This window comes from Eutrigla gurnardus (assembly GCF_963514095.1).
Source record: "Eutrigla gurnardus genome assembly, chromosome: 11".
Taxonomy (NCBI): domain Eukaryota; kingdom Metazoa; phylum Chordata; class Actinopteri; order Perciformes; family Triglidae; genus Eutrigla; species Eutrigla gurnardus.
This window is the reverse complement of record NC_139925.1, coordinates 2,329,868-2,346,199: the sequence shown is the minus strand read 5'-3', so window position 1 is coordinate 2,346,199 and position 16,332 is coordinate 2,329,868. Positions and strand designations below refer to the sequence as shown.

The following is a 16,332-nucleotide window of genomic DNA, read 5'->3' as shown; positions in this document are numbered from 1 at the left end:
CAAACCCCCCCCCCCCCCCCCCCCCCCCACACACACACACACACACACACACTTACTTAGTTTGCAGGTATGCAAGCTAAGTGTGTGTACTGTGTCCCTCTCCTTCTAATGTGACCGATGAGGATGTGAGATTGAGACAGGAAGTGACCGAGGAGAAGAGGAATGCTGGGAAGTCGGGGGGGGGGGGGGGGGGGGGGCTGGTTCATTGGGTGCAACTGGTTCGGCCTCCAGCTAAGAGACACACCCCTGGTCACACACACACGAGTTAAGATCGACATTCAAGTTTGCCCGTTCTCAGCAGAGGAAGAGCCGAGGTCAAAGGTTGAACTTAGAGAAAAAACCCTTGGAATTACAGTAGGCCACGGGGGACGCGACCCGGCGGTCCCTTACTGTAACGCAGCAGTACGCCGGTTACATCAGCGCTGTCATTCCTGTTCTCATGCCTCATCCTCTCCAGCTGAGTGGACGCATGGAGGAGAGGTTTCCTCCTCCTCTCCCTTCCTTCCCTGAAGCTTCCGGGCAGACTGAGGCTGAGTGGTAGAAGTAATGGCGGGATGCATCACTGCCGCTCTGCGTCCGCATCCACGCAGGTACAGCACGCCTACGTAGCGTACGCAGCCTCGGCAGAGACGGAAATAGTTCTACTATCAGAATGACTAAAATGTCTTTGTTCATGTAGAATATGACTGCAGGAATCACCACGGTTACAAACAATATCAGCTGTTCTATGTGTTAACAGGTCAAAACATCAAAAACTGGTCATGTTCCAGGCGGCCACATCCGGTTCTGACAAGCCAAAGCTGAACTGCCTTAAACTGTCATTCTCTCTGCTGGCCGCCAGGGGGCGACTCCTCTCTGGTTGTATAGAAGTCTATGAGAAAATGGTCGTACTTCTCTCTGCTGGCCACCAGGGGGCGACTCCTCTCTGGTTGTATAGAAGTCTATGAGAAAATGGTCCTACTTCTCTCTGCTGGCCACCAGGGGGGCGACTCCTCTCTGGTTGTATAGAAGTCTATGAGAAAATGGCCCTACTTCTCTCTGCTGGCCACCAGGGGGCGACTCCTCTCTGGTTGTATAGAAGTCTATGAGAAGATGGTCCTACTTCTCTCTTGATGTATTATCTCAGTAAACATTGTAAACATGAGTTTATGGTCTCAATCTCTAGTTTCAAGTCTTCTTCAATCCAGCATGATGTTCATTTAGTACATTATGGTCCATTTAGAGTCCACCAGACCAGAAAGCAGGGGATGCTTTAGGGGGCGGGGCGTACCTGCTGATTGACAGGTCGCTACCATGCTACCAATGCTAGTTAGCTATTAAGGTGACTAGCCTTGCCCTCTCTCTCCATCTCCTCCTACAGGCGAGTTGTTCATGGCTGACGGCCGGCTGAAGGAGGCCCAGTTCTGCATCGCTGAGGCCAGCGCCCTCTTCCCCAACTCGTACTCGGTGATGCTGCAGTGCGGCCGCCTGGCCGAGCTCCGGGGCCAGCTGGACGAAGCCAAGGGCCTGTACGACAAGGCCCTGGCCCTCCATCCCACCGGGGAGCGCGGACTCGTGCACATGGTGAGACGGCGAAAGCTGCAGAGGCTGCTAGTTCGGAATTAATGTAATGTAGTGTTCAGTGGTCAGTATGCACACACACACACACACACACACACACAACATGCATGGATACACTCGTACATTTCATTGCCTTTTCCTGACTCTATTAAATGACCGTTGATGTAAGATGCAGGCCGAGCATGTGTGTACACCCTAGCATGCAACACACACACACACACACACACACTGTAAATGTTTTTTCTCAAATCTGCTAAACAACATTATAATTTTAGACAAAAATAAATTAATTTAATGTCCTAATTTAAATTAGATATATTCTGTCAGGCCAGCTAACCCCATTTTAAACGGAATAATACAAATTAAACAAAGTTCATGAATAAATCATGAATATAGTGTTCTTTGCTAAAATCAATATCAGGTGGAAATATCTGTGATTCGTCATCACAGCATTCATGTATCCGAGCATGTCTCATCAATATCTAATCAATACCTCATTAGGCTGAATCAGGTGAGCAGAGCAGAGCGTTAGGTTCACCTCATTTATATATAAACACACACACACACACACACACACACACACACACACGTGTTGATTTATTGTGGGCACATTTTTAGAAAATAGAAAAAACTTAAAAACTTAAAAAAAAGACAAATACAGTTCAAAGACTCGCTTCCTCTCTCCCGATCACTCCCGATCACTCCCGATCACTCCCGATCACTCCCCCACGTTTCTTTCATCCGAGCAGATCCTCTCTCTCTCTCCACACTAGAACGATCCTCTCTCGCCCACTTCCACCCACTCCCCTCTCTCTCTCTCTCTCTCCCAGTCTGTCTTCCAGATGATCCACTGGATTAACCACAGCTGCTCTGACCTTTGACCCTTCTCTGTTGTCATGGTGAAAAAAACCAGAGGGAAGGGGATTTTCCTGAATCCAAGAACCACCCGACACACACACACACACACACACACACACACACACACACACACACACACACACACACACAATGTCTGTGGTTGCCTTGGTGACCACAGATGTGCTGGTTGATATCTCTTTAAGTACTGGCCACCTTGTGACCACATAAGGCTAATGCGTTAGCTCCAACCGTGCTCTTTAGTGTGTGTGCGTGTGTGTGTGTGCGTGTGCGTGTGCGTGTGTAGTAGTGCAGTCCCGTTGGGGTAGTAGACGGAGGTACGGCGTCTCTTCCATATTTGGCCTGTGGGAGAACCGATCCCTAGGGGTGTGAAGCTGGAACCCAGCCAGCTGGCGGCGTCCCACTCGGCTCTGTTACGGGGGCAGATGTGTTCCCAGTCACATGTGGACACATTTTTATTGTGTGTGTGAGGTTGGATTATAAATCCTCCGTGCTGATGGAGACTTCATCTCCTGCATGGTGATGGAGCCCTGAACTGGGACAGTGTGTGGGACATTTGTTTCTTGGAGCGCTGCCCGTATTCCTGGCTTGCATCAGCCTGCCAGGATACAACCACTCTGGATCCATGCTTTTATTTTTACACTGGATCTGCTGTGGACACTTGTGTGCCGTGGCCCAGTTCCTCAGCCTGGAGGGGTTCTGGTGGGATTCTCACACTTCAGCTATTATTCCACAGTACATACTGTACTTCCCCTGAATATTTAGGGCTGCACAATAATAGAAGATGTTCTCTACTGTGGCTTCTCAATTAAAGTGGAATATTATTTACGGAGGAGAGGTAGATGGTGTAGACGTGGACACCATGTGACATTCAGGAATCAGACTGGATCAGATTTAGACTCATGATCACAAAATCACAAAACAAGACAAAAACAGGGCAACCAAACATACAAGGCAGAGGCATTCTGGGAAACCACAAACAGGTAATGGAGGTTCTCAGGAGCACCGAACGCCGGGCAGATCAGCATGGCACTGAGACCAGGAGGAGGTTTTATACTGATCACTGATTGGTGATGAGGTGCAGCTGTTTGAGAGCAGGGGAGGGAAAGTGAAGCATGGGAGCACTATTTGGATGTAGAGGACTAGTTAGAGGACTATGTAGAGGACTAGTTAGAGGACTTTAGAGAACTATATAGAGGACTATGTAGAGGACTAGTTAGAGGACTATATAGAGGACTAGTTAGAGGACTAGATAGAGGACTAGATAGAGGACTATGTAGAGGACTAGATAGAGGACTATATAGAGGACTATATAGAGGATTATGTAGAGGACTAGATAGAGGACTATGTAGAGGACTAGATAGAGGATTATGTAGAGGACTAGATAGAGGACTAGATAGAGGATTATGTAGAGGACTAGATAGAGGACTAGATAGAGGACTAGATAGAGGATTATGTAGAGGACTAGATAGAGGACTAGATAGAGGACTAGATAGAGGATTATGTAGAGGACTAGATAGAGGACTAGATAGAGGACTAGATAGAGGATTATGTAGAGGACTAGATAGAGGACTATGTAGAGGACTAGATAGAGGATTATGTAGAGGACTAGATAGAGGACTAGATAGAGGATTATGTAGAGGACTAGATAGAGGACTAGATAGAGGACTAGATAGAGGATTATGTAGAGGACTAGATAGAGGACTAGATAGAGGACTAGATAGAGGATTATGTAGAGGACTAGATAGAGGACTAGATAGAGGACTAGATAGAGGATTATGTAGAGGACTAGATAGAGGACTATGTAGAGGACTAGATAGAGGATTATGTAGAGGACTAGATAGAGGACTAGATAGAGGATTATGTAGAGGACTAGATAGAGGATTATGTAGAGGACTAGATAGAGGACTAGATAGAGGTCTAGATAGAGGATTATGTAGAGGACTAGATAGAGGACTATGTAGAGGACTAGATAGAGGATTATGTAGAGGACTAGATAGAGGACTAGATAGAGGATTATGTAGAGGACTAGATAGAGGACTATGTAGAGGACTATGGACTAGATAGTTATTATTTAAGTTATTCTGGTAAACAGTGATGTATAGGTCTAGGGCTTTTATTGTGAAAGGTAAGAAAGGTGGGCAATGTGGAGGTGATAAGCGTATTGCAGCGTATCTAGGGTCGGGACTTGGGGCCCAGCCTGAAACCGGAACCAGGCTAGCGGTCTTGATGCTAAGCTAAGCTAAGTCTCCACTCTATTAGTGCTGAATATCGACGCCCACATTTCTGTTGTTAAGGAGCTCTGCGTAATTTCCCCAGGCGGCGTGGAGAGGAAGTGAGTAAGGGAAGCCCGGCAGCCCCTCTGCAGCGTTGTTCATCACAGCACGCTGCCGCCATCTTCCTCGTTTCACCGCACACACACACACACACACACACTCCACCTCTGTGTGTTAGCATCCACCGCGTCCATGTGGTGTATGAGTGTTAGTGAGAGAGTGACTCACAGCTCCGGTCAGCTGCTTATAGAGTATTTTGGGATGGAGGAGGGCGTGGCAGCGAGTGGAACCGGCGTCGGCGTGCAGCGCCGAGCGGTCAGCTGCTGATTTACAGTCCGACGTCTCTCATCTATCACGGCACTAGCAACGTCAGCTTTTACACATTTGTCCGTCTGTGCTGTGCCCCTCATTAGGGTAAGTGGTTAGTGTGTGTGTGTGTGTGTGTGTGTGTGTGTGTGTGTGTGTGTGTGTGTGTTTGTGTGTGTGTGTGTGTGTGTGTGTGTGTGTGTGTGTGTGGTTGATCCTGAAGCGCGGCCCAGCCTTTTGCTTCCGGCGGCGATGGTATGAAACGAATCTGACCAACTCCCAACATCCTCCACAACTCTGAGTCACACACACACACACACACACACACACACACACACACACACAAACACACACACACACACACACACACACACACACACACACACACACACACACTTCTACTGTTCCTCCTCTCCTGACAGAAGCACATTCGTACGCTGCTTCACATATGCACGTACGCTCTCAAGGACGATGACTTGTGCTCATTGAATTAATCGCGTTCCAATTATCAAATGCCCCCCCCCCCCTCTCCCCCCCCCCCCCCCCCCCCCCTCCTCTCTGTGTGGATGGGGGGTGGTTGTCAGCTGATTAGATAATGCAAATACAATATTTATAACACTTTGCACGTTCCTCGCCGCTTTATGGGATTGCCTAGCAACGAGAGGAATATATTCTATTGAGCGAGATAAACCCGAGAGAGAGGGAGAGAGGGAGAGGGAGAGAGGGAGAGAGAGAGAGGGAGAGAGAGAGAGGGGGAGAGAGAGAGGGAGAGAGAGAGAGGGGGAGAGAGAGCTGTTTGGCTCGTCTGGGTTCACTCATTTCTTCTTTGACACCTTTTTTCTCTCTCTGTTCCTCGTTCCCAGTTTAGCTCTTCCTTCCTTCCTTCCTTCCTTCCTTCCTTCCTTCCTTCCTTCCTTCCCCTCCATCGTTTCCCTTCCTGTTGATGTATTCCCATGTGAACTTGTGGACTGTCCTATATAGGAATGCAAAAAAACATATGCAGCATATATACTATATATACTACAATACATCCACTATGATGGAGCGCTAACCCAGCTCTGCCTCGGGACTGATAGTATCTCTGGTGTTACTTAAAAGAGGATAATTGCTCGTTAAGGGGTCAAACGGAGGGAAGGTTCCGGCCAACGTGAAGGTAAATACAGCCGGCGGGTCAGATGTAACCTCGGGGGGATTAAAGGTTCAGGTGAAGGCTCTCCTTCCGGGTCACCGGCAGGGCATCAGGCCAGCGGGTCCATGTGGACCTTCTAGGGGTTCAGCTCTCGGATGACATTAACGTGGCCTCTGCTGCACCGCGTGATCCTGGACCTCATGGATCTGAAACCCTTAAACCCTCTCTGGACCAAAACTGCACAACAGCAACTAAAGGAAGCTTAACTATTTATAATAATTTTTCGTGTTTTCTGGTTTGTCTGGTCACGTCCAGCGTTCCGGCTACGCAGGCTGCAGCTCGGCTGACAACAGCAGATTGCAAGTCTAAATTTAGAGTTCAGCTGTCTCTACGCCGTCTAGAAGACATTAATTTCTGGGAGCCGATCCATACGACCACGTTGTCACCGATTGATTTGTGTGTTAAGAGAACCAGCGGTCTGCTACACCTGTTTGTGTGGGTTTATACACTAAACTGGATTTGAAATCCTACTATTTATATTCTATGATGCAATGAAAACGCTTTGCTTGAGGAAGGAAAAGATTTGTGGTAATAAAGAAGTTATCCAATAAATAGTATTCCCATAAATACATCTGTTCAGCTGTTGTGGTTATACAAGTACAACACACCTGTTTCTTGCCTTAGTATGAAATATGAATAATATCAGCTGACACTGAAGAAAAAAAAAAAAACTTCCAGAACGCAAAGTGGGTTAGGGTTAGTGTTGGGTTACCCTAACCCTAACCAACACTCCATAATCAGATCTGTGTTGGTCGGTGACATTTAAGAAGCTTTTTTCTTATTCTCAGATGGAAATGCTCTTAATTCAATATTGTGTATTGTTTGCAAGCGTTTCAAAAAAGTTAAAGCTTGAGAAGAAGGTTGGGATGAAAACAGCAGCAGGTTTGGCTGCGCTCAGTTCAGCGGCGCTTCGATGGCGCGACTAGAAGCGAATGTGCGCTGCCAAGCACCGTGGGATCAGCTGAGGTAAACCGGAGACAGATGGCCCCGAGTAATTAAAAGCAAAAACCAATAGATACCGTTTTATCAGCGTAATGGCAGAAACACAAACTAACTTCAGTGCTCACTTCCTTTCCTATCGGCTCCCTCTCACAGTTTGTTCCTTAGTTTTGGTTCTCACCACCATTGAAAATCTTTTTTTAACTTTTTCTGTTTCCTCTTTCGTCTCAAATGGAAAAGAAGAGTTCAGCATTTCAGCTTTTTTCTTTCCAACAGGAAGGTGAGAAGTCGAAATCAGGGCGCTGTTAGCCTAGCTTAGCATAAAGACTGGACCTGACTGTTCCTAAAACTGAAAAAAAGACCTATCAACAAACAAGAAAGCTGACTCCATCATGTTTATTGGATACAGAACAATTGAAAGGAGGTTAAATGCTGGAACTTTTTCTTCGTTAACAGCTAGCCGCCGTTAGCCTGTTTCCGGACACAATAAAAACGAATCCACGATGGTACATTTTCTTTTTAAGCGTGAACGCACATGGACGAGCTTCTGAGCTTTTTTCTTTTCTTTTGATAAAATAAACAAATATTTGCTGTTTCAAAAACAGCAAGAAAAAAACAACAACAAAAGCGTGGTTTGGTGTTGAGGTGTGTGTGTGTGTGTGTGTGTGTGTGTGTGTGTGTGTGTGTCTGTGTGCCACATTCATGTTTATTTGATTGAGCTGAGGGCCTAAAAGGATCTACTTTTACATGGTTACCAGCATAACTGATATGTGGCACAGATGGGATGGGTGTGATTGTTGGTGTGTGTGTGTGTGTGTGTGTGTGTGTGTGTGTGTGTGTGTGTGTGTGTGTGTGTGTGTGTGTGTGTGTTATCCCAGCAGCTGACGTGTTTATGTGAGAAACATCGGAACAATGTAACCCGGTGAGTCAGGATCACAGACAGTAAGATGTGGAAGCTGGTGGCCAAACCAGCGGCAAAGGAATACATCATGCACCTCAAGTACACACACACACACACACACACACACACACACGTAACCCTGTCTGCACATCCTGTGACAGGTTTTCTTCGTACCCGAGAGTTCCGATCTTCCTCTGCGTTTTCCTCAGAGCAGAAGTGAGGGAAAGGAGAACCGAGGAAGAGTGTGTGTGTGTGTGTGTGTGTGTGTGTGTGTGTGTGTGTGTGTGTGTGTGTGTGTGTGTGTGTGTGTGTGTGTGTGTGTGTGTGCACTTTTATTGAAAGTTGCATCAGAGCCCCAATACAGCTATGTGAAATTCAGCCCAATTAATCTGGAGCTTATGAGCAGAGAATGCATAACAAGCCTCGCCTGTCTGACCTCAGGCCAGCTCAGTGTGTGTGTGTGTGTGTGTGTGTGTGTGTGTGTGTGTGTGTGTGGGTGTGTGTGTGTGTGTGTGTGTGTGTGTGTGTGTGTGTGTGTGTGTGTGTGTGTGTGTGTGTGTGTGTTTGTGTGTGTAACAGATAGTCAAAATAAGGGATAATATTGTGCAAGGGTTGCTGCCTGTTGTCACCACAGACTGTGTATAAGAGGTGGACGTCGTCATGGTGAAGTCCCACGTAGGTTAGTGGACTATGGTTGTTGCCTCCAGTATCCCCATTTTTGTCTGTCACCATCTTGGATTTTTTGCAACCAGTAGAAGGAAGTGACCATATTTGGACTGTGGGGGAGCGACGGGTGGATCGGATGAACACAAGCCTTTCCTACCAGACTCTCAAACACACCTGAGTCGTCCTCAGAGAGAAGATAGAGAGACACAGTTTCACACAAAGTTGTTCATGACCTTTAACACGATGACGACAGATATTATCGATAACATCCGTCTCCGTCTCAAGTACATGCTTGTTTTCTCTCGCCCACACACCGACAGCGTACGCTTACTTTACCTGCAGCTTTATCAAGGACTCATTCAGTTCACACACTTTACATAAAACGCCAGTGACACACTTATTTTCCTTCCTTCCTCAGCCGCACACCGACACTCACATATATATATATATATATATATATATATATATATATATATATATATATATATATATAAAAATCTCCTTCTCACCCCTGGTGGGGTGGTATCTGTGTCATCCTCAAGCTCGGGTCCTCTACGAGGCCTGGGAGTTTGAGGGTTCTGCGCAGTATCTTGGCTGTTCCTAGGACTGCACTCTTCTGGACTGAGGCTTCAGATGCATATATATATATATATATATATATATATACTGTATATATATATACAGTATAGAAGCAGTGAGTGAGGAGATTGCATGTGTACGCATCACTCTGCCCGGGGCAGCAAACGGCCGGCACGCCACTGCAAACCAAATAACATACTCAGTAAAAGGAGCACAGCACAGCGATGTCTTTGGTCCTCGTGAGTTTACATAGTTTGCACTACAAAACATTCAGTCACAATGGTGGGGTGAAAAGAGACTCGAGCACAGAGATGGTGTTTGTAGAAGAAGTTCTTTACTGACGAGGTTGACGACACAAGTTAGAACTACAAAATAAAACAGGAAACAACAATAATGTGTAACGGGAAACATTCAACCATTCATTTTTCTGTTTTAGTAGATTGTTCTGCCTTCCAACGAATTTTGACACTTGACCTTGAGATCGAGTGATTGTATACAAAGTGGACGTTGTGGACGTTACCATTTTAGGGTTTAGGGTTATTGACATTTTGAACATTTTGGTTTAGATAAATGGATCTGCATTTATATGGAGCTTTTCTAGACATCCTACCACTCAAAGGTCACATAAGGTCACAACAGACGTTAAAGGTTGAGTAGGTGATTCTATTCAGAAAAACTTTCTGTTATATTACTTGAAATCCTCATAACATAGCAATGAATATATTAAATGCTCTGCCATAAAAACATAAAAAAAGTCATCTGTAGCCGTGGCAGGGGCTTTGAACAGAGGTCTCAACGAAGGGGGCGGGGCTTTGTTGTTTCGGCGATGCGTTTAAAGTCTCTGTGGTTTTTTCAAATGACCTAATCGGAAAAGAGGCTCGGCTCTATTTACGTGGAAACCCGTCTCTTTGTCAGCCCCATCGTACTCAACTAGTCCACACAACAGCAGGCATTATAATCCAAGATTTGGATTTTTTTTTTTTTTGTAAAAAGCTACCATCTGTTTACTTGATCTTAACATGCCATGACAAATGTTTTAATAGTAAAAAAACAACAACATATGAAGGACGAGTTACTGAATGTAATATTTGTGAAAATGAGAGCAATGGGTTTATTCAGCTAGAAGATATTCAATTTAAAAAAATATATATATATATTTATATATGTATTGCTTTCTCCATTTAAATCTACTGTTCAAAACCCTTTACATTATTTTATACATAAATAAACCGGTCTCTGTCCGTCCAGGGCCGTCTGCTGGTGAAAACCGGGCGAGTCCACCTCGGGGAGAAGGTCCTGCGTGATGCGGTTCAGGTCCACAGCACGTCCCATGAGGCCTGGAGCGGCCTGGGCGAGGCCCTGCAGTCTCGGGACTCGGACCAGGCCCCCGACTGCTTCCTGACGGCCCTGGAGCTAGAGGCCTCCTGCCCCATCCGACCCTTCACCATCATCCCCAGGGAGCTCTGAGGGGGTCTGGGGCCTGGGTTGGGGGATCTGGGTTGGGGGGTCTGGGTTTGGGGGTCTGGGTTGGGGTTGGCTTGCTGATGTAATTACACACTGATGCAGACACAATGAAATGCATTGCCGGATGCAAAAACATGTTTCTTAAATTCTCCTATCTGTCTATTAAATATGAAGCTACAGCCAGGAGATGATTAGCTTAGCATGAAAAATAGTCGAACCATAACCCCAAAACCCACAAGAGGTTTTATTTATTTTACATTGGACCAATTAAAATACAACAAATACAAGCATTCCTTTTCTTGATAAATGATCAGGTATTTTTTTTTAATGGGTACCAATGTTCTTGGTGCATTCACTTGTCTTGCAGTGTATAGATTTAATAATGTTAGAATATAATATTCATCTCCTATGGAGTTATGAGCACAGGAGTAATGAGTAATATGTATCATAATCATTGTGTATCCATTCAAGAGAATCTATTCTGCTGCTTTTCTGGTTCACACTTGGATTTCAGGTTCCTCCTAGAACAGGTTTTCATGCTTTATTTTCCCATCAGGCTGTGCTGCACCCTTGCTCCGCCCCTCCCTCCCAAAAAGCCCAGTCTGCTCTCAGTGTGGTTATCTTTCTTCAGCTCCTCTTCCTCTAGAAGTCCAGAGGAAGGACATTCGGTTTGTCTTCTCCACGCTCAGCTCCTCTCAGACTCGCTTGGTTGGAGGGCGGGGCTACTGGGCAGATATTATGCTAATTAGGTACTTGGTGACATCACCATGTTACAGGTTTTGAATGGAGGCATTTGAATGAGTTGAGAAGCAGAGTTTCTGTCGGGGACAGGAACTTCCTTTGGACCTGGACTTTATAGACTCTCTGTAGACGTTTTACACAAACAACAAACTAGAAACACGATAAAGTAAAGAGAAAGAAGAAAAGCAGAATAGATCCTCTTTAAAACTTCACGACTCAGAGATGTGCTGGCTGCGTCTCGACTGTATGGTCTATGTAGAAATATGATTCTGTCAGTAAACACCAGCAGCTCCACGTCTTTATCTTTGCCTTTCATGTATTTTTGATGTTGATTGACGTAGCTTTCATGTGCACACACACACACACACACACACACACACACACAAAACCCCTTCACCTGCTCCTCTTCAAAAGAGAGCTCATATTCACAATCATTCCATATCTCATTATTGTTATTATTATTATTATTATTATTATTATTATTGTTGTTGTTGTTATTGTTATTATTATTATTATTGTATTGTATGTCTGAAATCACGTCTCCCTGCTCACTATCCAGGAAGTCCTATGTGGAGGAGCTGTATCTGTTACGTCTCTGCTGTCACAACTTAATTAAATTTACTCAATTCAATTGAAATAAACACGTATTTTAATTCCCCTGGTAAGCAATGAGTGTCTATGTCTGGGGCTTTTATTGTGAAAGGTATGGCCAAAAGCAGAGGTATATACACTGTGGACATTTAGCATATTTTCCCAAATTTGACAAATTCATTCAAAGTTCTTTGTGACTGATCCACCCGTCGCTCCTCCCAAGTCCAAATATGGTCACTTCCTTCACTGGTTGCAAAAAATGTCTAATGACGTCCAAAATGTTGAACTTTTTCAACTTTTTGAGGCTTCAAAACCGTCTTCCACTAACCAACGGTTGAAGACGACTTTTCCAGCTGCATTGTGGGAAACTGAGTCCACTATAATAATTCTCACTATATATTCTGTGAGCAGCGAGTGAGCCTTTGTCTTTATGCATCTTTGTGTGTGTTCTCGTCCCTGTGACGTGTTATAAAGGTGTTGTTGTTGTTGTTGTTGTTGTTGTTGTTGTTGTTTATGTTCACGATGCTCTCCATGATAAACAACAATAGCTTGTTTTTTTTAAATCACCTGTACGTCGCTTGTGACTAATGGATCATGGATAATGGACATCACTTCCGAGTGCCGAACCACATTAATGTGAGCCGGATTATGTAATGCTGCCCCCCCCCCCTCTCCCTCTCCCCCCCTTCTCTCCCCCCCTCTCTCTCTCTGCCTGATGTGATGTGATGTGGCTCGGTTGCCTAGCAGCCACCTCCTTGTTTGAGTAACTGGGGAAGCGGGGAGATATCTGGTCTGCTGAACCACACACACACACACACACACAGCGAGAGGCAGATAATGCACTCGTTGTGTGGTTTTACAGGCTTGCCAGTGTCTGTTTGATGTCTGCTGTTGCCATGTGAGGTATGAGCAGCTATAATCAATGTCTCAGGATGGTGTAAATTGATTTGTGTTATGGGAAGAGCCCCCCTCCTGCCTCCTCTCCCCCATTAGTTAACCCCTTCCCTCCCTTCCACTAATCCCGGCCTTCTCTCTCCACATCGCCCACGTTCCTGTCACTCCCGACACACACACACACAATCCACCACATTCATCAATTCTTCGATTTCCTGCAAGGAATTATTGATCACCGCCGCCACTTTTTCTGTCGTCCGAAAGAGAGAAAGCAAAAAAAAAAAATCTATTTTTACTCCCACCCTCCTCCTCGCTTGCCCGACTCTCCCTTGTTCCATCTCCTCCTCATTAGCGGCGTGTGTGACACCTACACAGGGCTCCGGGAGATGAATGGTCTAATCCCCGTGGGTGAGGAGTGAAATATTACACACACACACACACACACACACTGACAACGAGAGGCACATTGTGTGGTACAGTACACATCCTTAAATACACACACACATGCGTGGTCTTGACAGCTCTGGTAAAAAGGGGGCAGATTAATGGAGGAAGTTTCACACGTACATTTATATACAACACACACACACACACACCTGGGAGCTCATTGTTTACGTCTGCGTCATCGTGATGTCAGAGCAGCCAGCGTGTCGCTCCGGTTACACCTGTGTGTGTGTGGGGGGGGGGGGGGGGGGGGGGGCACAGGTATCAAGTGTTCAGCTAAATTAACATTTGCCTTCCAGGGGGCGAACGCCGCACTCCAACGCTGGTGCCCACCAAATATCGTGTAGCATGAAAGCATGGTGGAATTAGCATGCTCGCTATCTTTGCTTCATCCACACACTCTTCACAGCACCATAAAAACACATCACACACGTTGAAGCAACTCTTCAACTGATAGACCTTTATTTTGTGGGTTTTTTTTTATTTATCTCCGTATTCAAACAACACAGTTTGGGAAATTGAATCAATGTATCATCAAATTCTCTAACTCCCGGTCCAGACACGACCTCAACACGGCATCATGAAATAAGTACAAACACAACTGACAATCAAAGGTGGTGACCGCGTTGAGTGAGGTGTGTATGTGTGTGTGTGTGTGTGTGTGTGTATGTATGGTATTCAGGTCAGGGTGGTGTGTGTGTGTGTGCGTGTGTGTGTGTGTGTGTGTGTGTGTGGATGTTGATCCTGCGGGGCACATGGAGGGCACGGGGCTGGGTGGTGCCGGGCGCCAAGAAGGAAACCATAAACCATCATTGTGATGTCCAAACAAGGCCGGGAGTCATGGATGGGTGGGGGGGGGGGGGCTCATAGATGGGGGGGGGGGGGGTCATGGATGGGTGAGGGGTGTGATGGAGGTTATGAGGATCAGATGTGGTTCCATAATCTCATTTATAAATATGAATGTACAGTGAAACGGTCCGTCCCCCCGAGGGAAAACGTTTCCAGAGTTCACGAGACCAAAATGTGAGAAATAAATCTGATACGAGAAAAGGAATGTATTTTGTAAGAAACTGTTGAAGTAAAGTTTTAAAAAAAGAGAAAAAATATTGGTATATTCAGATATAGAAAGGTTATTCTCAGGTCGTCCGACTTCCTCGTTAAACGGCGACGTGTTCCAGCGGTCGCCTCCAGGGTCACCTGATCGGCCTCTTGGTCCGCGTCCACACAAACGCCAGACCGGTGCCAGCACCATTACCCACTTCAACAATGCCCCCCCCCCCCTCTTGTTCACTAACGGCCGCCATTGAAGCTGATTAAACTTTTAAATGTCATTTAATAGAAGCGTAACGTTGCTCCGGTGCGTCTGTCAGCGGCTCCGGGGGGGTAAACAGACACCTGCCCCCCCCCCCTCGGTGTCACACCGCCGGCAGCTGGCCCGTCACCACCCTCAGCGCGGGCCGCGGCGATGAGAGTGAATGTGACCTGGACTTAAAGGGGACACGAGGGTGCGGCACCCCTGAACCCGGCGAGGGAGACAGCGATACCAGGGACGCCATTTTGGTTCAACGCGATGTCACAGTGACGGACAATGGCTCCTCTGTTTGTGAACTTTAGCTGCAGCTGATGATGGAATGTGTCCCCACGCCAGTATTGGATTATGGGTAATTTTCGAGTATCCTCACACATTCCAGCGGTCTGCAGCGGAGGTCACATTCTCTCGGCGTGCCGCCGGAGTGAGACGTTCAGTAGAACGCGGCGCCCCGAGTCGCCTCGACGCCGCCAGAAACACAGATTTACTCGCCGATGAGTCCGACACGGCTTCTCATTAAGTGAAAACCGAAGTTGATATGTGGGCTGCCAGCACGACTCAGCACTTCTGAGAGGCACAGTTCTGAGAAGTGAAGCCGAGGCTGAGGTGCCTTAAACTGTCATCCTCCCTGCTGGCCACCAGGGGGAGACTCCTCTCTGGTTGGATAGAAGTCTATGAGAAAATTCCCAGAAAGTAAAACGATGCTGTTTTAATAAAACCTGAAGTGGTTTTGTCGCCTGAACTTTACTTCCTGTGAAGGCGGAGGTTTATTTTGAAACACCAGGTCGTCCCGATGAACTTCTGCGAGTGGGTGACGTGTTGGGTGATGTCACGATGACAGCGTCCACTTCTTACTTACAGTCTATGGCAACACTACCACAGATGAAAGGGTATTATTTCTAGGATATATTAATATAAGCTTTGTGCATTACCATCCTGCAGAGGGTTTTTATTACATTATTAATATTGATAGAAGTGAGTGTGCATGTGTTTGCAAGCGTTTTTTAAAAAGCAGAGGATCACAAATGCACGTGTGTGTGTGTGTGTGTTTGCATTCACTGCATTGCACGTATTCTTTGAAGCAATGTACACCTATGATGGGGGGGGGTGATTGACAGCGGAGGCCCGGGCGCCCGCCGTGCCTGTGGTGGAGGCCGGCCGTGGGAGGCGGAGGGTGTTAAGTCGTCAGTATGAGGCATATGTCAGAGATCAGTGCTGGAGCGCGGAGATCACCCAGATGAGAATGGAGGAAGAGAGATTACTGGGGGGCTCGGTGCCTTGACCACAGGCCGAATGGCTGCTCGCCACACACACACACACACACACACACATTCAGCCGCCCTCGCCGGTAGCCGAGCCCGGCCCTCTAGAGGCCGCATGCAAAGCCCCGTGTTAATAAGATTGCCTTCCTCTCCGGGTGGAAGTGCGCGGCTCCTTTGTCTGCAGGATAATGACGGGGGAATCAGAGCCCGGCTCTCAGCCTCCTCCAGCTCTGAAGTGTGTGCAGCTGAAGGGAAGCAGAGCGGCGGGGGATTAGAGTCGGCCGGCGATGTGTCCAGATAACGCCTGCATGTCCCCAAAACCCGAGTCAAATACC

General features: G+C 46.6%; 1 protein-coding gene across 1 annotated transcript in view; it reads left to right on the top strand.

The window, feature by feature from the left end:
* ttc7a (tetratricopeptide repeat domain 7A) overlaps positions 1–12,505 on the top strand; it is a 34,499-nt gene extending 21,994 nt beyond the window's left edge. The window contains exons 18-19 of the mRNA XM_084020889.1: positions 1,361–1,563; positions 10,541–12,505. Coding sequence (XP_083877015.1) covers positions 1,361–1,563; positions 10,541–10,759 — 422 coding nt within the window. The 3' untranslated portion in view covers positions 10,760–12,505. The remainder of the gene's footprint in view (positions 1–1,360; positions 1,564–10,540) is intronic.
* Positions 12,506–16,332: the final 3,827 nt, after the last annotated feature.